This window comes from Lichtheimia ornata (genome assembly GCF_029851405.1).
Source record: "Lichtheimia ornata isolate CBS 291.66 chromosome Unknown scaffold00046, whole genome shotgun sequence".
Lineage (NCBI taxonomy): Eukaryota > Fungi > Mucoromycota > Mucoromycetes > Mucorales > Lichtheimiaceae > Lichtheimia > Lichtheimia ornata.
Window position 1 is genome coordinate 17,194 of NW_026695366.1, and position 23,770 is coordinate 40,963.

The 23,770-nt window shown below is 43.0% G+C and overlaps 7 protein-coding genes across 7 annotated transcripts; 3 read left to right on the top strand and 4 right to left on the bottom strand.

Annotated features, from left to right (window-relative positions):
• Nucleotides 1–482: 482 nt before the first annotated feature.
• O0I10_008548 (uncharacterized protein) lies at nt 483–2,546 on the bottom strand (the record flags this gene model as incomplete). The annotated part of the gene is made up of 7 exons (XM_058488551.1): nt 483–489; nt 556–842; nt 1,414–1,532; nt 1,588–1,885; nt 2,005–2,083; nt 2,144–2,224; nt 2,290–2,546. 7 exons carry the CDS (start codon nt 2,544–2,546, stop codon nt 483–485), a joined length of 1,128 nt encoding a protein of 375 aa, XP_058340576.1.
• A 2,223-nt stretch (nt 2,547–4,769) lies between these two features.
• O0I10_008549 (uncharacterized protein) lies at nt 4,770–7,652 on the top strand (the record flags this gene model as incomplete). The annotated part of the gene is made up of 9 exons (XM_058488552.1): nt 4,770–4,828; nt 4,894–5,041; nt 5,109–5,470; nt 5,528–5,781; nt 5,835–5,925; nt 5,985–6,765; nt 6,817–7,103; nt 7,158–7,488; nt 7,548–7,652. The coding sequence occupies 9 exons, from the start codon at nt 4,770–4,772 to the stop codon at nt 7,650–7,652; spliced, it is 2,418 nt and encodes an 805-aa protein (XP_058340577.1).
• Nucleotides 7,653–7,856: 204 nt separating this feature from the next.
• O0I10_008550 (trehalose-phosphatase) lies at nt 7,857–10,827 on the top strand (the record flags this gene model as incomplete). Its single annotated transcript, XM_058488553.1, has 9 exons — nt 7,857–8,403; nt 8,471–8,602; nt 8,670–8,795; nt 8,858–8,910; nt 8,975–9,694; nt 9,750–9,929; nt 9,981–10,106; nt 10,176–10,417; nt 10,470–10,827. The coding sequence occupies 9 exons, from the start codon at nt 7,857–7,859 to the stop codon at nt 10,825–10,827; spliced, it is 2,484 nt and encodes an 827-aa protein (XP_058340578.1).
• Nucleotides 10,828–10,888: 61 nt separating this feature from the next.
• O0I10_008551 (uncharacterized protein) lies at nt 10,889–14,487 on the bottom strand (the record flags this gene model as incomplete). Its single annotated transcript, XM_058488554.1, has 15 exons — nt 10,889–10,973; nt 11,029–11,120; nt 11,181–11,475; nt 11,536–11,638; nt 11,687–11,788; nt 11,846–12,041; nt 12,096–12,237; nt 12,300–13,069; nt 13,123–13,307; nt 13,377–13,457; nt 13,524–13,779; nt 13,845–14,050; nt 14,114–14,233; nt 14,294–14,359; nt 14,418–14,487. The coding sequence occupies 15 exons, from the start codon at nt 14,485–14,487 to the stop codon at nt 10,889–10,891; spliced, it is 2,769 nt and encodes a 922-aa protein (XP_058340579.1).
• A 761-nt stretch (nt 14,488–15,248) lies between these two features.
• On the bottom strand, nt 15,249–16,632 carry O0I10_008552 (uncharacterized protein; the record flags this gene model as incomplete). Its single annotated transcript, XM_058488555.1, has 2 exons — nt 15,249–15,850; nt 15,909–16,632. The coding sequence occupies 2 exons, from the start codon at nt 16,630–16,632 to the stop codon at nt 15,249–15,251; spliced, it is 1,326 nt and encodes a 441-aa protein (XP_058340580.1).
• A 929-nt stretch (nt 16,633–17,561) lies between these two features.
• O0I10_008553 (uncharacterized protein) lies at nt 17,562–19,408 on the top strand (the record flags this gene model as incomplete). Its single annotated transcript, XM_058488556.1, has 2 exons — nt 17,562–17,796; nt 17,892–19,408. The coding sequence occupies 2 exons, from the start codon at nt 17,562–17,564 to the stop codon at nt 19,406–19,408; spliced, it is 1,752 nt and encodes a 583-aa protein (XP_058340581.1).
• Nucleotides 19,409–19,589: 181 nt separating this feature from the next.
• On the bottom strand, nt 19,590–20,453 carry O0I10_008554 (uncharacterized protein; the record flags this gene model as incomplete). Its single annotated transcript, XM_058488557.1, has 6 exons — nt 19,590–19,607; nt 19,664–19,718; nt 19,770–19,784; nt 19,851–20,068; nt 20,154–20,269; nt 20,345–20,453. The coding sequence occupies 6 exons, from the start codon at nt 20,451–20,453 to the stop codon at nt 19,590–19,592; spliced, it is 531 nt and encodes a 176-aa protein (XP_058340582.1).
• Between the last annotated feature and the right edge of the window lie 3,317 nt (nt 20,454–23,770).

Genomic DNA, 23,770 nt, shown 5'->3' on the forward strand with positions numbered 1-23,770 from the left:
TTAAACATTTATTGATTGAAAGGAAGTCTTTATTCAACGATATTACTTCGCATGTAATCTAAGTTTCTGCACCATGATATAGGCTATTAGGTTTGTCACTTCAAAAGATAGCTATTAGAATGCTGTTAGTGATGATGTCTCGTAATGAATCCATAATAAGGTGACAAATTAGCTTCCATGGAAACCCATGTACTGACAAGGATGGCCACGCGAAGGCTTTGCCGTCATCCTCACCCCTACGGTGCACCAAGCCGGATAATGGGGGATGCCATTGCGTCTTCTATGACATCTTCTATTTATAGGTGCTGCTCGAGCCAGCATGTTCGGTCTGATAAAAGGACAAAATAGCCATCCCACGCCCACAGAGGCCGACCCATAAGAGCAAAGCACCATCCCGTTCTACCCATAGCAAATAAACATCCGCCATATCAGTAGTAGCTGCCATCAAGCGACCTTCTTGGGTAGGCGTCATGAGAGACACATCATGCACTGCAACAAATAAATCCGGTCTTGATGAAATAGCACACACGATGATATGCCCAAAGTTATCCGTACAGGTACTTGAGGAATGATATCCGCCATGGCACCGAGAACAAACATTGCTCAAAGATCCATCCATAAAGAGACGACTTGCAGATAGCTGATTTTCCAGAGCACTGAAGTAGTACTTGACAACCAGAGCCATAAGACAATAGAAGTTGTTGCAGATTCACAAAAGGAATTTTTAATACTTGGTAACGAGGACTATCGAACGATGTAATAAGACCTGCTGATACCAAAGATGCCAAAGACGATGCTGCTTGATCCCAAAGACGATGCTGCTTGATCCTAACATAGTTCACCTATAATAGATGCACCGTAAACACTCCCCCAAACATATAAACAATACTTAGCAATGATAGCTGCAATCCTGGGGACTTCAATGCAAGATGATCCATCTAGAAAGGCGCATTGTCGGCAAGAATACTTCCATCTCAAAGACATTGGAATGATACGTACTTGAATCTCTCAAACAGGGTGCATCCAGAAATCATAGTAATAAGAAAGCCACAATGCCAAAGAATGCCAAGGTACCTGTACTGTCTACTAGCCCCTTCCCGAAGGAAGCATGGCGCCAAAACACCGGATTTAACGGTGACCTGAGCCCCTCACCAGCCGACTTTGACACCACCTGAGCCGTGGATCCGCATGCTGCAACTGCGAACAGAGGATGCGTATTTAAATTGGTCTTGCCATAGCACCGTGAGCACATGTTTCCACACGAGGTGGTAAGGGCAACATGGTCTCCCCAAGACAGCACACAGTACAATAACATCCTTGACGTGCCAAGTGATATAGCCAAGGAAAAGCCTTCTTGATCCTGTCGTTGCACATTTCCTTCGTAAGTGCACATCCCATAATGAATACTCTTACCTTGCGATACTTCAATAGTATCCTTGCCTCCTCAAACAAATTCCGTATCTCCATGCCATCCACATTGTGCTGCTGCTGTTCCATTGTATATTGATAGCACTTGTATTGTAAATCCAATTCTATACATAGCAATGAATCTTGCCGCCGGCAATAATAGCAATAATAAAAGCGCACTGCCAAGGAATGTAGTATCCGTACTGCCTTCTAGCCTCCCGTAGGAACGTGGCGTCAAAACACCGGTTTTAACGGTGACACGAAGCCCCTCCCCAGCCGACTTTAACACCACTAGCCGTGGGTCCAGCCATGTTGCCAAGAAAGACACCCATCGTCTTCCAAGTCGAGTAAAGTATAGCAGTGCAATGATGGGAAGCATATACTTTGTTCTCCACGAAAGGTCAGAGGGTGCATTTTTAAACCGAAGTCGCACCGTGAGCCCAACGTAATATCCGCGTACCACAACATGGCCTTCCCCCTTAAGACAGTACACTCCATCCCTTGACGTGCAGCCGTGATAATAGTAATCGCCGAACGAGAGCCTATTTCTTTCATCAGTGCACTTGAAGGTGACAAATCCTAAAATGATCACTTTACCTTGAGGTGTTCCCAATACCATTCCATCGTCGCTTGCAAATAACCTTGTATCCATCCGATCCAGTATGTGCTGCTGCTGCTTCATTGTAAGGCTCGTTAATTAAGTGGTCCTGCATTGTAGATCCAACACCATACATACCATTGAACCAACGTACAGCGTCCTTGCTTTAAGATCAATATCTTGCTACTGCCAACAGGTACCATCATCCAACAAGTCGATCTACCATGAACACAATGTGAGATACCAATGAAAACCAATCTAAACGCGCTTTCTTGCCAACATACCCAAAAGAGGCAGCGTAAAGAAGTGTTGTTGTGGACAACTTGGGAATGAATACACGCGACGCCTCCATTAGATCTTGTAAACGAGAGAACAGCAATCTACACACGAGCTTCAGTACCACAATGTCAAACTTGAATAGTAAAAGCGCTCCAGCGATTGACCGTACCTGTTGTATGGGAATGGAACCTTGAAACATGGGTAGATTGCGCGCGTGCTTGTTGTAGCTGAAAGAGTCACCATTGGCCACCGGTTCACCCATCTACGTCTTGCATTAAAGAGCATGTCAGGGGTTAATGCGCTGTAGTTCGTTAATGGAGAGTGTCTCACCTTGCTTTTGTGAAATGGGAGTGGAGAAAGGTGGGGTGGACTCTTTTTGGTTCCTCTCGTCGTCCTTGATACAGCCATCTCGCTTCCCACAGTTCCTCTTGTGAATATGCACACCTGTATACCTCGATCAGTATGGATCAACTACTAGTCCCTCATTATGTATCTCTATGGCAAAAGTGACACAAGCCTTGACTATGCAGCCAAACTCCTGAACTTGGAACATCCAATGTGTAATACTGCATCAAATAGGGATGTGTAAATACTCAAATATTGTGTGCATGTATAAAGCAATTGTCTCTGCCATCATGGATAGCTTTCATCAATCGATGTTTGTGTTTGAAGAACCAACGTTGCCCAAGATTATCATCACCATCCGTTTGTGCAACCTGTCAACAACATGTGTAACCTACTCATCTTCTCCGTCAGTCCGACTCCTCTTACACTGCATGACAACGTATATCCTAAACGAACTACTAGATGACGGAAGAATAAAAGCTACATTTTCTTAAGATGCTACCATTTGCGAAATGTGTCATTGGGTCATCTGCTCTCATCCATATGCAAAGACATGCAATGATGATCATCCACTGATCATCGGTGGCTCTTCAAACGCAATAATATCTAAGGTTCTAGCGCATGTCTAACGCCAACGAGCTATTCAAATAAGTGTATTGGGCTCCATTGTTTACAGCATGTCCAGTAATTACATCAAGGGGACCACTTTATCAGTTCGAACAACCATGACAACAATACTCACGCCCCCGACTCACATATAAACAAGGCTGCTGTCACCAGCACTATTATACGCCCTTTCTTTCTATTTGTATGCATATCATCATCAATTGTCTTTGGTAAGTCACATAGTAGCCTTTATGTGATTCAAAATGAGGGTACTTATGCATTCATCTATGTAGCTCACTTCATTGCTTTACCACTTGAAGTGCTCATTGCTGCCTAATAATGATATTTGGCTGTACTCCTTGATGGATCCTTTATGGTAGGTATAACTAGGTAAAAGGCATTGGGAAATCTCGGTCCTTTGTAGGTGACATAAATACTTGCGGTGTATAAAGTCAAGCACACTCAATATGTCAGGCAGATGGTATGCCAACTTTACGCTCACAAACGTTGCTAGTGGAATCTCTTGCGAGAAGAGATTAAGACGAGCTACACTTTGGCGACACAAACACATTTGTAACGAAACACCTATTACGCAGGCGCATTGTCGTCAATTTTAGCAACAGACCTTTTGTGCCCTGCTTCTTTTGTCATGGATTTTCTCATGTATCCGATATTCGTTCAACTACTTCCATGCTGCACATGGTGACGAAAGTCGGGAGAGTTCTCTTGCAAAATCTAGTGAGTGGATGAGTTAGTTTACTTACACTGTTATTAAAATGACTGATACTTCCCTCTTGCAGACTCTTTGAGTACATATAGAGAACGCATCTTCGTGTTACAATACTTTTATCGCTGACGTGTCAGTTCTCCAAAATGGTCCTTGTTACAATACTTGCTTTCTCATTCGATGAATAGTTGGGTTCTCCTTCCTTATTGTAGCTCACTGGATGAATGACTCTGATGCCCTGTATATCCTCTCTGTTGGCACTTGGCATACGTTAGCATATAACATTTGCATTACCCCAGCCAAGGCAAATAAAAGGAAATCGCGGACTTTTGCTATTTGCACCATGTCAAACGCACCGTGTCAACTTCAGCCCCCGGCGCAGACCATGGCACCGAAACGTGGACTTTTGACCTTGTAAACAATCAAAGAAGTATGGCAGAGGAAAGAGACGTATGGGAGTGTGATGGGCGGCGACAACATCCTTTTATTGTGTGCATGGTGGGGCCTGGGTATTTCTCTCTGTTGGGATGATGCATTGATAAACTGATGTATGAGCTGATAAAGTGATGGGATGCATACTAAGTCTGAGGAGCATGTTGTCTATGCATGCATCGCCAACTTAGGGCAGATGATAAAATCTATCAATGGAATCCCACTTTTGTAATGATTGGTGACTTGATCATAGCGGTGCTCGAAAGCATATTCATGCAGTAACGACCCACCGGACGCCCTGGTGGCTTATTACCTCGGCCAACATAATCAGTGGGATTAACTTCCCATCACATTCTCGGCTCTATTTGCTACCCAATGTCCACTCCAGCTATAGACGATCATGGTGTCAACTCAAAGCTCATGCTTAAGACGAGGTATTTAGTATGATTTACTATTTATTTTTTTGGGGGACCTGACAAGCTAGAACGTTATGAAAAAGCTTCAAATCGGTGAAAACAATCGAGTCGATCTACACCGGTGGAACAGTCTTGATTACAGCTGACGAATCGCTATTGATCTCGACGGTGAACGAAGACGTTGAGGTTATCGAACTAGGCAGCGGAAAACAAGTGCACAAACTCGAAGGAGTAAGTATAAATGAATGGGCTTGGTGGTATTGTTGTTATCCCTGGCAAGTTTCTCAGACATCTTTAGGATACAGAGCTTGTCACAACGATGGCAGTCAAGCCCGATGGAAAGCACCTTATTACTGCAAGCCGCAGTCTACAGATGCGAGTATGGGATTTGGAACAAGGAATTTGTGTACGAGCGGTGCGAGCACATACGGCGCCTGTCATTGTTATGGATGTCGATCCAACATCAACGCTAGTTGCAACTGGTGGTGCTGATGGCATTGTCAAAGTATGGGACATCGATAAAGGATATTGTACGCACGTGCTTTCCGGTCATAATGGTGTTGTGAGTGCTATCAAGTTCCATCATATGAATGGTCAATGGTATCTCGCATCCGGCGCTGACGACTGTGAAATCCGTATCTGGGACCTGCAGACTAAGAGGTGAGAAGAGGAATCACCATATTTTCTCAGCAGTTCACTAAAGGGCTATGATTGCAGGTGCATCGCTACACTTCAGAGTCATGTCAGTGTTATTCGTGGTCTTGATTTCTCAGCGGATGGACAAACATTGATCTCTGGATCTCGTGATAAGGTGGTCAACGTGTGGGATTGGCAGAGAAAAACACTCAAGGCGACCTATCCCATTTTTGAAACTTTGGAGACTGTCGGGTTCATCAACAAGGATGCCGATGTATCATCATACCCTGAACAGTGGCACCAATCTGAACTTTTCTATACCGGTGGTGACAATGGTATGTGTGTTTGTGGTCTGTGCTTTGTGTATACGTATCTAACAACTATGTAGGTGTTGTACGCATATGGGATTTGGAGACCGGCAATCTGGTAAAAGCTCAGGAACGTGAGGAGAATAGCAAGCATGCCATTACAGACATTATGTAAGCGATTCTTATCACCAAAATATGGTCTTCTATACTGACTTTGCAACGTTTGATAGCTATGCTCGCAAGTCGCAAGTACTTGCTGCAGTGACAAATGATGAGAATATCCTGATGTATTCGATCGCTCAAGGACTCAGACGCATCAAGCAGATTGTTGGTTATAATGATCAAATTGTGGACCTTGCATATGTTGGTACAGAGGACACACATCTTGCTGCAGTAACCAACAGCGAGCATCTTCGTGTCTACAACGTAGAAACACAAGACTGTGACCTTGTATATGGGCATAAAGACATGATTATCTGTATTGATCGATCAAAGGATGGCATGTTACTGGCAACGGGTGCTAAGGATCGTACAATTCGGCTATGGAAAGTTGATCTTCAAGCAGCTTATTCAGCAGAACGTTTCAAATGTGCTGCTGTGTGTGTCGGTCATACGGAGGCAATTGGTGCAGTAGCATTGCCACACAAGTCAAGAAATTTCTTAATCAGTGGCAGTCAAGATCGTACAATTAAGTATTGGCACTTGGGTGACTTGGACTTGGATAAGCCGAATGATACATATCAACCACGATCTCTGTACACGCATCAAGCACACGACAAAGATATCAATACGATTGCCATCGCACCTAATGACAAGTTTTTCGCAACCGGTTCACAGGATAAGACAGCTAAGATTTGGAATGTTGATTCTGGAGATTTGGCTGGTACATGCAAAGGTCATAAGCGAGGCGTGTGGTGTGTGAAATTCTCGCCTGTCGATCAAGTGATTGCAACCACGTCTGGTGATAAGACTCTGAAATTATGGAACATACGAGATTTTTCCTGTATCAAGGTATGTGAATGTTATACAGCACGAAGTGGATGGATAGTAACTGTGCAATAGACATTTGAAGGACACACCAATTCGGTGCTTCGGGTAGATTTTTTGACATCCGGGATGCAGTTGGTGTCAAGTGGATCGGATGGTCTACTTAAGATATGGACAATCAAAACCAACGAATGTGACACGACGCTCGATAATCACACAGAGAAGGTGTGGGCATTGGCAGTACGCAAGGACCAAAAGTATATTGCTTCTGGTGGTGCTGATTCGGTGGTCAATTTCTGGGAAGATATCACACGAGAAGAGCAAGAAGAGGAATTACGTGAAAAGGAACAATACATCATAAAGTATGTGTGTATGACATGGAAAGTAGACATATTTGGCTAATTTTCGAAAAACAGGGAGCAAGAGTTGCAGAATTTTATGCGAAATAAGGATTACCTAAATGCTATTTTGTTGGCACTGTCATTGGAGCAGCCCTTCCGATTACTCTCCCTCTTCCGAAATGTAATGGAAATGCGTTCGGATATGGAAGACGACAGCATTACAGGATCGGCAGCCGTGGATAAGGTCTTGGCAGAGCTAGGCGCAGATAATTTGGAAAAGCTGCTAACTTACATTCGAGATTGGAACACAAATGCTAAGCACGCTGATATTGCACAAACTGTACTCAATGCCATTCTTGCATCACATGCTTCTGAAGAAATTGTATCTCTCCCAAAAGCCAAAGAGGTAACTTTTGAGCAATCTTAACGACATCCTTTTGAAGCTAATGGCAATATCCCTCGTAGTTGATTGATGGCCTCGCTCCATATACCGAAAGACACTTTCAACGACTGGATGAATTCATTACACAATCATACATTGTAGACTACACTTTGCATTCCCAACAGTAACTTATGACATTGCTTTTTCTTTTGCATTAAATAAACAGCCAAAAAAGTCAACCGCATGGGGCGGGTAATTGTCAGGGGATGACTGCATCATGGTGTCAGTCAAGTTGATTTCGGAACTTTTTCCGAGTTGGTACAATACAACAAACATGGGAGGACAACCCTGGTACTTTAATCTCTCAAATCTATCTTTTCTTCTTCGCCATCATGGATACTAGTCATATAGACACCACACAGTTGCGTGCGCTTCTAGATGGTGACCAACCAGCCAATATTAGCGGCAAAGTAATCAATGTCGTTCACCATATACCGTTTGAATGCATTCTTACAACTACGGCCGATATCTCGAATGACAATGAAAATTTGGGGTCCACTGCTATTCGACGCAGTCAACGTCAGTCAAGTCTGTCACTAGATGCTGCACCGATATCGCAACTTGCTCGTCGTCGCTCCTCTTGTCTTGTGCGTCCATCCAACATTGGCGAAACGGGTGCGTGGAAACTTAAACGACGACGTGGATACTCAGCCATGAATGCGGGTATCAAGTCCCTCGACAACCATTACAAAACCTTATACATTGGTTCAGTCGGCAACGTTGTAACAGATCACAGTAGAGGACACGTCCCAAACGAGCAAGTGACGCAGGAAGAGCGTGACAGCTTACGCAGACTCTTGAACTCTGAACATCATATGGATCCGATCTTTATTGATGAAAACCTGGCATACGGTCATTATGAGGGCTATTGCAAGCAAGGTAAACAAATGGTAAAGATCAAAATGATAAGTACATGGATCCTCATACTTTTTGATCAATTACACAGTCCTTTGGCCGTTAATGCACTACCTTACTTGGGGCGAGAATATCGACGAGAAAAAGTACTGGGAAGCTTATGTGGCGGTTAATCATATTTTTGCTGAACAAGTAGCCAAGCATTGCGAAACCGGAGATATTGGTAAGATTGTTGTGGGATTCATCATGTATTATCTTTATTGCTTCATGCTTTACTAAAATAACTCTAGTGGTTATCCATGACTATCATCTTTTACTTGTACCCCAGATGCTGCGAGGCTTGGTATCACAGGTCAAAATAGGTCTTTTTGTTCACACACCCTTTGTGAGCTCGGAGATTTTCCGGTGTCTGCCACGTGTGTGTCATAACAGCTTACATGTTATACACGAAAATTAATATTGAATATGGATTATATAGGTCGAAAAGATATACTAACTGGCATGCTTGATGCAAATCTCGTTGCATTTCAGGTGAGGAAGCCGCCTCCTTAACCAGCATTTACGTCTGAGAAGCTAAGCAACAGCGAGTACATAGACGTATAACTATGCCCGGCATTTCATATCCAATTGTACGCGTGTTCTAGGCTTCGAGTACACTCCCACAGGTATCGATGCGAATGGAAGCATGGTCGGCATCGGAATCCATCCTATCGGCATTGATGTTAACTGGACACGAGCCAATTGCCTCCACAGCGGTGTGCAACCCAAATTAAATGCAATACTCAGCAAATTCAAGGACAAGAAGATTATTGTTGGTCGTGACAAACTCGACCCCGTTAAAGGTGTTCTCCAAAAGTTGGATTCATTTGAATACTTTCTTGAGAATTATCCAGAATGGCGCGACAAAGTTGTTCTGATACAAGTGACCTCGCCTGGAGTCATAGACTCACGACGTTTAGAAACCAAGATGAGCGAAGCCGTCAATCGCATCAATAGCAAGTTTGGCTCGCTTGAGTTCCTGCCTGTGCAGCATTTTCATCAACACATTGATCGTGATGAGTTTTACGCTCTGCTTACTGCAGGTGATGTGATGCTAATTACGCCTACTGCTGATGGCATGAACACCACCAGTCTTGAATTTATTGTTGCGCAGGAGCGTAGCAAACACAGTCCACTGATATTATCCGAATTCACTGGCACTGCTCGTAGTTTGAGCGCAGCATTTATTGTCAACCCGTTTGACTATGGTGAAGTAGCTGCTGCCATCAACGACAGCTTATCGATGAACGATGAGGAGCGCGAAGAGAAGTTTTCAGTAGGTGCCATTGAGGGCTGATACAAGAAATGAGGACACTTATGTCGTGTATTAGGAATTGGATGCCTTTGTCAATGAACACACAGCCGAATACTGGGCCAACTCTCTGGTTAAGGATATCATCACAAGTGCTAGCAAGGAAACTCACTGGGGGCCGACTCCTAAACTCGAAGTGGAGCGTCTTCATATTGAATATCATGAGTCTCGGAAAAGAATTCTATTCTTCGACTATGATGTAAGTAACGATACCTCCATCACGTAGTCAGAGTGATAATTTTTGTTATAGGGTACATTAACACCAATATGTGAAAAACCTGAAGACGCTATCCCATCTGCACAAACCTTGACAGTTCTTGAGAAGTTATGTCACGACCCACGCAATGTGGTGATGGTCGTCTCAGGACGAGATCAGGCATGTATTGAGAGAAAGACTACCAAAACACAATTTCAGTTAATCTGACAAAGGCTTATGCTCGAACAGGGAACACTTGAAAAGTGGCTAGGCCATATCCCAAACATTGGTCTCTCTGGTGAACATGGTTGCTTTATCCGAGATTCTGGCAAAACCAAAACCGTTAATATGATGGATCAAATCGACATGACCTGGCGTGACGACGTGTTTGAAATCTTCAAGTACTACACAGAGCGTACTCCAGGAAGCTTCATTGAAACTAAGCGCAGCTCACTGACTTGGCATTATCGTACAGCTGATCCAAAATTCGGGTAAGGCTGTGTATATACCAAACTTAACCATGTGATCTAATTTGCAAAATAGTGCTTTTCAGGCAAAAGAATGTCAGAATCATTTGGAGCAATCAGTTATTAACAAGGTCCCAGCCGAGATATTGGTTGGCAAAAAGACTCTAGAAGTCAGGCCAACAACCATAAACAAGGGCGAAGTTATTAAACGTACTTTAGCTCAGCATCCGGATGCAATGTTCGTCCTTTGCGCAGGAGACGATAAAACTGACGAGGACATGTTCCGGGTTCTTGCAAAAATGAAGATTGGAGGCATCAACCAACTGCTTTTCACCATTAGCATTGGCCCACCTGAAAAGCGGACCCTTGCTGTCTGGCATGTCGAAACACCCAAGGCGTTCAATAATATTCTCGAAAGCATTGTTGATAACTGATTGGTTCCAATAAATTGTATTTAATGATGAATGATAAATGAGTATTACTCTTAGTTTCCCTCTACAATAGCTTCCATTGAGTCTGTTCAATCTTTTCTTTGCACGAATAGTGGACAACTATCCCATTTGGGAAGACGGCAAATACGCTGAAAAATGTTCATTAGAGATACACCATAACACTCACTACATCACCAATCATACCTGTTTCCAATACGCTTATTGCACTGAGGACACATGCGATCTTCAGTAATCTTGACAGCACGCGATTGAAAATATGTGAGTTGCTCTTCGACCTGTACATGGGGATTCGTCATGTGTTAGTTGCATCATAGCTTCTATTTTTGTATTCATACCTGTATCTGCTCAGCTTTAAGCAAGTTCCTAACTATCATGTCCATATTTCTCTTCTTGTTTGTCTCGCGAATGTATTTCTCAAAAAACGGGAAAAGACCATGTAGACCGGTCGATAGAGGCAAAATGGTCAATACCTCGGATGCATTAATATGCGAACCATGGTGTGCCAATAAATCCAGCGCAGGCTGCAATAAAGGTTGTTCATGATGCTTCGGTTGTAAGTACACTCGTAGTAAGGTCAGGTACATTCTTTCACCCTTGGCAGGATCCTCGCGGTAAACTTTAGTGCAATACCTATCCAAAAGCAATGCGTTAATTGAGCTCGAATATGTTTGTTGGCTTAGAGTGACTCACTCTTCTGCCATGCTATAGTTCTTCAACTTGTAAACATAAATATCAAGCGCTTGGTCGTGTTGTCCAATACGACTAAGTAGGATAGCCCGCTCTTCATATAACTCTGGACAAGTATTAGCATCTAATGACTTATTCCTAAGCAAACCTTTACCTTCCAATGGCAAACGCGGTAGAATTTTTTCGGCACGATAATGTGTTGACTCCATCAGGAATGCAAGCATCCTATTTCGTAGTTGGGATCTCTTGGTATCATCTGCATTTGTACATGATTAATGACACATAGAAATGTAGAATAAGCTCGTTGCTTTACCTTGGAGTTGCTCATCCATTATCTTATTCAAATATGCAATAGCCAGCTTGTTATGGAAATCAGGAAGCGTGTCACGCAGTTCGTGGATAACATATTCAAGGTACTGGATAGCCAAATCATCCGATATCGTTTCAAGATGGTGCAAGACCTTGTCTCGAGGGAAGGTTTCGACTTCAGCAAGGTCATCAATAAAAATCTAAGCAACCAATTTCAATAATTTTGGTACGAAAAGCAGTAGATAAAGGCTTACGTCCATGCCATGTGCGGCGTCTTTTTCTAGTACCCATTTAGAGTATTTGAGTACCAAGTCAAACTGTTCAAGTCCTAGGCGCTGGAGATAGCGGATTGTTGGTAGCACACCGCGCAGTGGTCCTTCGGATTGCCGTCCTAATCTATACAAATGTGATTAAAAAGATTCACAGCAAGGCATAATTCAATAGAACAAACATCCTACCTTTCGAGTAGATCCAAAGCGTGAGAATGCAAACCTTTGCAGTTATACAAATCCACCAACTCCTTGTATTTTTTCTTGTCAGATAAAATTGTTTCACATTCTTGTACGTCGCAATGATTCTGCACACGAAGAAGTGGCCCAACTAAAGCGTCATTCGTCATCATATAGGACTTGAGCAAGGCGGTATCAACCAATGTTGCCTGACGCAGCAGTTTAGCTTCTTCTTCATCCGACTGGAAGTGTCCTGATGCATTGTATGATGAAGAGCGCGGCGAACTGGTAGCCAATTTCTTTGAAAGTCTTGTTCGCTTCTCGGTTAAAAATCGAATCAAATATGATACTGCATCGTGCAAGTTCAATCCCGTGAGAGAGACAACCTCATTAAGTTTGGTGGTATTCGAGGTTTTACTACGAGCAGACATAATACTTGCTGGTCTAGTCGATTGTTGTTCTTCAGTAAGATCTTCAGCCTTCTTCGTTCGTACTGAATTCGATAACGCCTCTTCATCATCCTGTTCTTGATTACTGGTGCGAGCAAGGCTACCAGATATCATTTCCGGATACAGGCTTATGACATCAGCTGGATCAGTATCTAGCTCCTGGAATGTGGCAAGAGCCGTGTCATATTGACCACGTCGAAACAAATCGTGTGCGTACAGAGTCCGAATACATTTGAGTTTTTCCTCTTTGTTGTCAACCAATACTGCATCGATCTGTTCTAGTAAGCTTATCGCTTCTCGGTATTCCTGCTTCTCTACTAGTTGGTCGATCTACAAGGAAACTTAGAGCTCTGACCACTATTCCCACTTTTGATTTTATATACCTGTGTAGTGAAGCTATAGGGAGTCAAACGCCATATTTGAGATGTGCTTGCGACGTAGACCAATTTTCCTTGGTTCAAAAAACGTGCACTAGGTAGGTCGATCTGCTGAACTAGAGCAAGGCTTTGGATGTTGCGAACTTCCACGTGCTTGGGTAGTATAGCAATAACATAAGGGTACGAGTAACCTTGGTCATTTTTGTGAGAGGGCAAGCATACAATGATTTTCATAATTTTGCTCTGCACTTTAAACTTACCCATTTGCTCGGGTGTCCCTGACCATTCGATCCCCACTTTTCGTGTTGGAGTCCCATCTAAGCCCAAGAAAATACTGACGTCTTGAAGAATAATAACAGATGAGCCATTACTGCCACTGCATTAATCCTTTTCCCGTCTCTGCTTACGATCACGAGCAAGTAGCATTTCGTTGTTGGGTATCTTGGTGACCATTGGTTTTCCTCCTCGCGAACCAATAGACATGTTGTATAAGCTGTTCAATGTGCTCATTGGTCCCGCTTCAGATGGACCTGTAGGTGCAAAAAGCTCAGTGAGCCGCTCCCCTTCTACATCCATCAACGCATATTCTGTTGCAAATCCTAGACATATCTTGGTGCTCCCAACCCAAGACATTGCTTTGATGCGATCTGGTATATTCAATTCCTTTTAAAAATGTATGTCAATGTTCATTCCAAGAAAAAATACAACATTACAATGTATCGTGATACCTTTGTTTCGTAGAATTCAGTATCTTTCCATACAAAAACAAGTAGTTTCTTCCGGAGCGCTACGGCCAGGCGTGTCGTGAGTACAGGAATATGGTCCTTGGATCTCTCCACCATGGTTTGTATTGCAAACATATTTGCACCCTTCGTCTTGCCCAAAGTCATCCTCAGGTCGAATGTGCGTAGATCATGCAAGCTTACAAGGCCGTCTGTAACATAAAGCGAAAGCTTCAATGATACTGTCGTTTATAATACAAAAGATATACTTGTACCAGAGAGAGAGACGAGACAATCAATTTCTTTAATGATATCAAGTTGTTCAATAGGACGCTTCGAGAAACTCTTGACAGTATTGACCAAAGTCACTTCGGGCACTTCGTTATCATCGGCCACTATATACATCTCGCGTTTAATACATTTTATACACGGTCATTAGATATTGGGATGAGTACCAAGAGGTTCCTTTATGTCGTAAACTAGTAGTTGTCCTACAGCGGTTCCAATCAAGAGACGATCGCCTATGAAACTACTGTTAGATAATCAATTTACCAGAATAAACTCATTGCAAGGTATTACTATGTGCAAAGATAGATTCTATGCGGTTCACTTTATCAACAACTGTGGTTACTTGAAAGGCATCGTGCATCTTGCCAACGCGTATGGGTGTTTGTGGGAAGGAAAGCTATGTTGTTACAGTTGACCGCATAAAGTGCCACATCCGCGCTTTACAAGTTATGGAGTCGAATCCCCGACTGAGTATCATGACACACGTTAGGCAACAGATAAAACAGGATGATGCTACATGGAAACTACCTCACATTGACCATCTGTCGATGTTTGATCTTATCTGCAGAAATTGAAGAATACAATCACTCAAGAAAATGTATTAATATTCGCAACCACGTGGTAAATGAGATAGCCTTGCATCTAGAATGCTTGAAACCACCTAACCAACATCCATCCATACCTAACATGAAGGTCATTGCATATCACTTTCCCCCTACGCTTCACCAGATGGTACATCAACCAAAACGAGATATGGTTTCTCTAGTTTACGACTATCATGTAGAAAAGAAGGGCCACTGCAACACATTGTCGTATGCCATCGTCATGCAACAACGAGATGCTCAAGAGATACTTTTCACCGGCCCATCACTGATCTTCTTTCTCAATGCCTGTGGTTCAATAATAGTAATGGACTTCGGTATTTTCATTATTCTAACATAGCCAAGAATAGCTTACGTCCATAGTAATTAGCAATGAAGCAATGACTTGAAATAATTTATATTTCTTCTAAATAGAAAACAAGATGCGTTTACTCGACGGGTAGCTTGTGTGGGAGGAAAAATAGATAAAGAGATGCAGAATAAAATATGAAAGTAGCGGAATTGGAAAGATGAAGGATGATTAAAAGGAAGAATCAGGATTTGTCCAGCCAAAGTCAGTAGCAAGGGGAAGGCTCTGATGTCGCCATGAGGGGCCGAGAAGGGCGTCGTCAAAGGCTGAAGGAGGAGGAGGTGCTGGTATACCTGCTGCAGCAGAGGGATCATCAAAACGTGTGATTTGGCATAGGTGGTCATCATTGCTAGCTAATGCGAAAAGATCATTACGTAAATCTCCACAGAGGCCTCGAATAGAATGACGTAGGATAACAGAAGCTTGCATTCCTTCAGTAAAATCACTACATTGAACCCAGGTGCTGTCATTCTCCATGAAAAACAATGGTGCTTCAGCAAGATCGATATGCATTTCTGCAGATAAGTCATCACCCAATGGAATGACATCAATTGCTGTTACACTATCAAAGGCCAGTACCATCTTGAAGTGGTAATCGCTATCACGAATGTGCCATGCAAAAACACGTTCGCCTGCATCGTAGTGACACACCAAATCATGCAACGTGATCCTCATGCGATGCCATGTTCCAATCGTCAGGGAGCTCGCCGTGATAATTCCATTGGATATAGTCATTTCTGGTAACAAAGAGGAAGATGGAGCAGGTTCACTATCTATGTACGTATATGGAAAGTCAGTTAGACTAATCACCATCATAGTTTTTAATCCTACCAGTACGACGAACGCGGGGATCAATCATAATCTCACTGGCAGAACCAGAAGCTACATAAGGTGGTGGTGTCGATATGTTTTGATGATGGTGGTATACATTCGAGGCTGTCCTGCTGTTATTATCAAGCGATCCAGCTATTGGTGGTGTAGGACAGACACTGTTGGTGATCGAGTTAGTACCACTCATCGGGAAAGGCGTTGCTAATGGATACAAAGGTAATGTAGTAGCCGCGGTGATAGATGATGGATTATTATAATGATGATGATGATGATGTGGATGCGGATGTGGTGGCGGTGGCGGTGGTGGTGGTACACCAGCAAACGGAGGCGGAGGCATCGGTGCGGACATGTCTGAGCTCCAGGCACGCTGTATAGGTACTTTGGCTGATTGCGACCGCTGTGGCAGCCAATATGGCTGCTGGGCATACATTGCTGCTTCCGCATACAGACGAGCTTTGGCTGCTTCTTGTTCCTCACGCATCAATGCTCGTTTTTGAAGCATCTTAACCTTGGCTCGTCGATTTTGAAACCAAATTTGTATCGATCTCTCCGGCATTTGCAACTTTTGCGCGAGTTGTTTACGCATCTTGCTATCCGGTGTAGCACTAAGTGCAAACGTTTCTTCGAGGATTGTCAATTGTGATGGTGTTACGCGAGTGCGTTTCTTTGGTTGGGAGGATGGTGTATTGAGGGCGGGGACAGGTGATTGGTTGGAATCGTTCATAATGAGGAGGACTGAGGAATTGAAAGGAATGTGAAGGAATGACTGGAGGTAATTGTAAGTGTGTTAAAGGACTGACTACGAGGACAAGGCCATATAGAGAAGGGGTAAGGGAAAGAGAGGGTGGCGCTAAAAGATCACTTGTGAGGCCGACTCGTTTTCCTACTGTCACACAAGCACATCCGGTCTTTGATTATCTACACATTAACTACTGCTACGTGAATCATCAGAACATAGACTACATGATTCGTGCCCCGTTCCAATACAATAAGATCATTATGATGCTGCGACAAGCATGTTTATCAAACCACCATAGCACGGTGAGTAGCTTTGTTGTTCAAATCCAATTGGTGAAAGGGTATATGCTTTTTGATATCATGAAAAGAAAGGCATTTTTATCAAGCGAGGTATGAAACCCCAAACTGCTAAAGGGGTGGTCATGCATGAAAGTTTTTGTAGGTCTGTTTATACACAGTATGATATAGAAAAGTGTGGCATAATCAACGATGACGTTTTAATTGATGGGTGTGTGCTTATCTTGGCAGCCATCCGCATGAGCCTGCATTATTTTGGCAAGGAGACGTGCAAAGGAGAAATAAATTGCACAAAAACATTGCCCATTATCAAGCACATACAGCTTTGCAAAGATGCACCCTTCAGCCATGATCGTATAATGTGTATACACCTATAACATAGATATTGTGGGGTTGTAAAAAGGACTTGGATGTGTTCCTCGTGATGAACAATACATCGGCATTTGGGACCTAATCAAAATGGGTTTTCCAAAACGGACTCCGATTGATCGTCCTTGTCCCCCTATCATGCGTACCCCTTTTCAACCTCTTCGCAAGAATAGACACGCTCTTCTTCTCTTCTCTTTCGCAGTGACTTAACTACCAGATACATCCACTTCATACGATATACACAGCCGAATGCTTCGTCGAAACGTACCTCCTCCTCTAAATAGTATTTCCTCGCGGCCTTTGTCGACTGACGGTTTACTCAAGAGTCCTTCTCTGTGGTGTGCAAGTGCTGAGCCTCGATCTCCCGGTGCAATATCGGTTGCATCTTTCATGTCGTCCTTTTCATGGGTTACCGAAAAATCATCGGGTGAATTGGCTTCACTGCTGAAGAACGCGTATCTATCACTGCGAGAGAAAGAGCGAGGTAATATGTCGAAGAGAATAGCAGCAGCCCAGTTTCCCCTTTTGGCTGTAGTAAGGCTCAGGTCTATGTCATCGAACTCACATCAGTCTACTTAGATCTTGCTCTTGCTGCAGAAATAGGCAAATCACTGTTGGAAAATAACATGGTACTTAATTCAAAATACCAAGACCTGCTCAAAAAATTACAGCAATACGAGCAGGACCACCAGGATAGCAATGATTGCTGGGATGAGAATGATGATTGCTACAGTGATAAAAGTGCGGCAATGTATCTTATATCGCAACAACGGGCACGGGAAGCGTTGATCGAAGAACTTCAAATCAAAAATGCAGAAATGAAGAAGATGTTGGATGACGCATTATGCAAGTCAACAGAGAACAGCCATAACAATGAGAAGACAACGCGTAAACTTCAAAATGAAATCGAACTCTTGCGCAGCAGCTTAGATATAGCTGCACAGAAGATACAGCAACTCGAAGAATTGCGGCACGTTCAAAAATGCAAAGATCGCAGTAATGACACTATTGATGCATCATTGTACCATATGCAGGATCAACCAGAGGCTGATGAGTTAACTGCCAAGATAATCGAAATGCATACAAGAAACGACCAACTGACCAGTGCGAAACATGCTGTTGAAGCCAAGTTACATAATGCATTAATGGATTTGCAAGGTCTGCGCCAGCAGCTTGCACAGTTTCAGTATGATCAACAGGAGTACATCAGCTTGAAGGAAGCCTATCAACGCCAGTTTAAGCATATTGAGGAGCTCACAAGCAGTCTCGAAGACCACCGCAACACGCTATCACATTTGCGGGCGTGCGGCATCGCCTGGTCACCTCGCCATTCGCCAGCTACCAGTGAATACGGGAATTGCTACAACGCTGAGCGGCATGGAGGATCTATCGACACCAGCACTCCCAATAAACCAGCAGCACTCAACAACAGTTTACAAATGGATCTGTGTATGACAACTCCGAAACAAAGCCTATTATACGAGCTTGAAAATGAGTGGCTCAAGCGACTGCAAAAACCTGATCTGTCAGAATCCCAACCCGATCACGGTAGTAGCTTATCATACACAGATATTGAGTCCCATAGCAGCTGTGAGAATGACGACCGGTCAAATGCGTCCCATACATCATCCATTGATCGCTTAAAACAAGAGGCCTGTTTAACCGAACATAACATCGCATCTTTGTACAATGCATCGTCCGAATATGCGCTAGAGATGATTTTGTCTTGTGCTGCTTTCAACGAAACGATGATTCAACATATGCCAATTGCCACTTCAATGGCCCAAAAAGATAGTGAAGATTCATCCATCCGAGGAGACAATAGCGTATATTCCACATATAATCTATACCCTCATGTCCCACCCGATTTTCTCGTTTCATTTGACTGTCAATTCAGCAATCCGGGAGCGATGGGCAACAGAGACCTTGGCTCGCCTCTATCAAAACAACATTCTTGCACTTTTCTTGGTCTGTTTTGCTGGGTTGTACAGTGTGCTTTTAGTATCTTGTGGCGCTGGTGCCGCTTCTCACTGGTTCTTCTCACAGCAATTCTCATCAATTTGTGGCACGGACCTGACGCAGTACTCGAAAAGTGATTGATACCCCATCATGAGCGACCAAGCTTTTCCACTAACATTGACCATGAAATATAAATTTAATGTAATTTCATTTGCCTTTTAAACCACATTTGCTGTCATGATATAACATTTGACACCCTATAACGTTGTTGCAGTACTAGCTCAAATCAGGATAAAAAGTGACCGCAACGTCAACGATTTATTGCACCATCATATCCTAACGATGATTAACCCATTAGCATCTGAGATTGAAAGTGTATTCGGGATGCATACCTGGTCAGTCTGCTTGGCGGCAGCTTCCATCAATGGATCATTCGAAGGGTTTGTCCTGTTGAATGGATCAACAAAAGCTCTTGTATACCTGACTCATATAGCTTACCAATCTATCGTGTATCTATATAACAAAAACACTAGTTAGCCTATCGTGCTTTAATCAGTGTCAACCGTTTTGTGCACATACCGGGTAACCTTGGGTTTGTCTGCCAGGATATTCCGTTGTAATTTCTCAATGACAACCTGCTGTGGTGGCTCCTGTGCGAGACTCTCATCCGTATACTCGTTGTTGACATAGTATCCCACGCGTACAAATTCTTTACCGTGATACAGGCAGCTAAGCAACACAACGGTGACTTCGAGCAAGTCATTTTGGGGCAACAAATCTATCTGAGGAGGTCCGGCCTGCATCCATTCAGTAGGTTAATTAAGACGCGTTAGGATATGATAGCTCACTACGGAAGCGCACATGACAAGCATGTCACCATACCGAAAAAACGAACTTGTTCACACCCACAGGAATGGGGCCCACCATGATAGAATCCAGTACTTGGTCGTATTCTTGACTTTCAGCTGACCCGACATAAATCATACGCCACTCTAGATCTACAGGATGAACGAAATACATACACCGTCAATGCAAATTGCCTTCGAACGAAGTCAGGTTCATATCCCTTTTACCATCTTTAAGTTCAGCGTTGCATTCGAATGTGATTTCAAACTCCAAAGGACTATTGAAGGGAGCAGGATTGTTGAGCACGTTAATGTTGGCAATGTTGACGAGCGACATGTTGGTTATAAAGAGGGAACACGACAACTGCGCGTCTCTTTGATTCTTAATTCGCGCGTGACTTAAATGGACCAATAGATTGCAACGCACGAGCGCGTAGTATGTAGCGAGCAACAACAGTATACAAGAAGCTCTTTCAATATGTTAAGCATCTAGACTACTACTATACAAGGTATTACTCCTCAGGCTGGATACGCCATAAGACATTTTACCTATGTCCTCAATCCACTTTAAGTCTGCTGGTACTGAAAGTCCTGTTTTTATGGTAATCACGAGCACAACATAAAAGTACTGCATGGTCAACCACACCATGAATCCACCCAAATGATACTATCATATTCAAGTGGGAACATGTATGCCTGTGGTTTTCAGTGTGCCGTAAGCAAATAGGAAATGTTGTGCGCTTGCCACCGCAAAGCATTCAGCTTTTGGATTCATTCATTCATCTATGCTATAATACTAACCTTGTGTTATTCATTCATCTGTGGTACTGACCGTATGTCATTCTATCTAGAGCATTTAATAAATGCTATTGTTGTATCTTTTGACGGGCATTGAGATGACCCGTACGGTTTTTAATGATAGCATCGCACGCTTGACATCCACAGCCCGATTTTGATTCCCGTAAACAAGGGCTGCGATGGTCCTGTATCCACACCAGCGATCACCAACTACATTTTCGGCTTCTCTTGTATGCTCGATTGATCTATCAGGATGAATAGAAAAGGAAGCTCCCACCAAATGTACATTGGTATTGGCCACTGGGGTATTGATGCTGAGGGTTATTCACAGCAAACGGCTTTCAATTTGCTGTACTTCTTAACACAAACATGACCCTCTGAATCTTTGGCTCTATTATATTCATACTACGACTTGACAATGAACAGAGAGCACCTATCATATAGCATCACGCTTCAGCATAGGTAAAACATAAAGGTGCCTCTATCTCCAAATTTTACAATCAAGCGTGGGGTTTTTATGAGAACAGGGTGGCTCGTCAGGGCCAAAGGAACCATGTGTGCAAGTTTCACCATCGGGGTTGTCAATCGCAGATTTCGCAAATGTCGCCACCAGCCAAATTGGATCCGCAGGTCAACCTCTTGAATGTTTTTTTCGACGACGACCAAAAACCAGAAATGTTCCTTGTGTTCAAAGGCGTACTTCAACAAAGTATCAAGGTTGATACAGGTTGATATGCAAGACAAGCGATTCAGCGAATGTGGCTACCAGCTCCTGTACCTCCTGAGCACGTGATCTCTTTCATATGAACTTCTGTTACTCAGTTCTCAGCATTCTACATATCAACCACCCTTCAAACTGAATACTCAAGTATAGAACCATCCTTGTTCTACAACTTTGGTTAGTGACCCAAGATGATCCGAGAAGATATGAAACATGCCCCTTTGTCCCCACAGAAGCGAATTTTTTTCTTTTTCTCGACAAATCGCAAGTCGACCGCATCTGAAAATTTGTTTGCGACTATAAAATCAGTCACTGTGACCACGTTTTATTAACACGTCACAGTCATCAGAGGCAAGTCCAGTCCTGTACCTCTTGAGCACGTGATCTCTTGCATATAAACTTCTATTAGTATTATCTCAGCATCCTACATGTCAATCTATCTTTAAATTGCAAACTTGATTATAAACCCGCCCTTGTTCTACAACTTTGGATAATGTCGCAAGTTGATCAGAGAAGGTATGAAACATGTCCCTTTGCCCCCGCACGAGCGAATTTTTTCTTTGTTTCTCCACAAGTCATAAGTCGACCGCATCTGAAATTTGTTTTGCGATCATGAAAGCAGCCACTGTGGTCAACATTGACTAAGAAGTCACAGCCGTCAGAAGCAAGTGAAGTCCTGTACCTCTTGAGCACGTGATCTCTCCCATATGAACTTCTGTTACTCTTTTCTCAGCATTCTACATGTCAGCCACCCTTCAAATTGAAAACCCAACTATAAAACCGCTCTTGTTCTACAACTTTGGTTAGTGACCCGAGATGATCCGAGAAGATATGAAACATGTCCCTTTGTCCCCAGCTCCCCACAGAAGCGAATTTTTTTTCTTTTTCTCGACAAATCGCAAGTCGATCACATCTGAAAATTTGTTTACAATTATAAAAGCAGTCCTTGTGGTCAGCTTTGACTAAGGCATCACAGCGGTCAGAGGCAAGTCAAGTCATATAGTTGTGCGGATGTGATCTCTTAGTCTCCTCTCTCCTCACCTTGCGAGAATTTATGGTAACTGGTAACAGCAGTGCAGTGATCACGTGGAGGAAAAGGATGCAAAGAACCTAAGACATCGAGTCGTTGCCTTCGTCTAACGCCAACCATACATGTACCAAAAAACCCCGGGTAAATGTTAGTGCATGCCAGGGTCAGGCGAACTTGTGGACCTGTAGCTGGGATGAAGCAAATTGAAAATTGGTTAACATAGGAGTACAAAACGCTCGGTGGGTAAAGTATTTTCCCGGTCTAAAGAATACATAAAGATGGCGGGTTAATCAACCAATGTATTGTATCCGATTTATTATTTTTTTCATTTATTTCATCAAAGGTGATATCTACAACGGGACAAGAATGTTTTCAATATTTCTAATTTTCTTCATTACGTCGGCTATGCAGCATTAAACAGGTATTTGTAAATAAATCCTTCCATTGAAACTCGCGAAACGTCATCAAATGTGAGGAAGCGACCTCAAGATGTTATTAAATATGTATAAATCACCTCTTTGGGCACCTTTGAGGACTAAACGTGGTATTAAACTCTAGAAAGGTGTCTCTTGCAGATGCCTTTGACTCACATTATTACATCAATTTTATGGAAAGGAAGCTCTTAGATACATATCAAGCCTAAATATTGCTATAAGTAATTAAAATGGAGCTTTATTTTCCTAATGTGTCCTTGTAGCCTCGAAAACCGTCTAAATATTCAACCAATCGGGTGACGATTTGTGTACAGCCCAGTTCGCACATAACGTCGGTGGGTTAACCCACCGACGTATTGTACTTTTACCCACCGGACGTTTTGTACTCTACCCAGCGGGCGTTTTGTACCCCTATATCAAGCCGACTACCATGCCACCAAAAAATTTTGAGGCTGCAATATTTTTGAGTTTGGGGTCCATGCAAACAAATTTTTTGGGTCTGGGCCTTGTGTAACAAAGACGGCTCTATATTTTGCCGGGTACATTTGACCGATGTGGGTCGAAAAGGTGACCACGTGACCATGGAACCACTTAAAAGCGAAAAACATAGAGTTCGCCAAAACTTTTTTTTTACCATCAATCGTGGCCAGTCATGAGAAAACTTGCTGGTC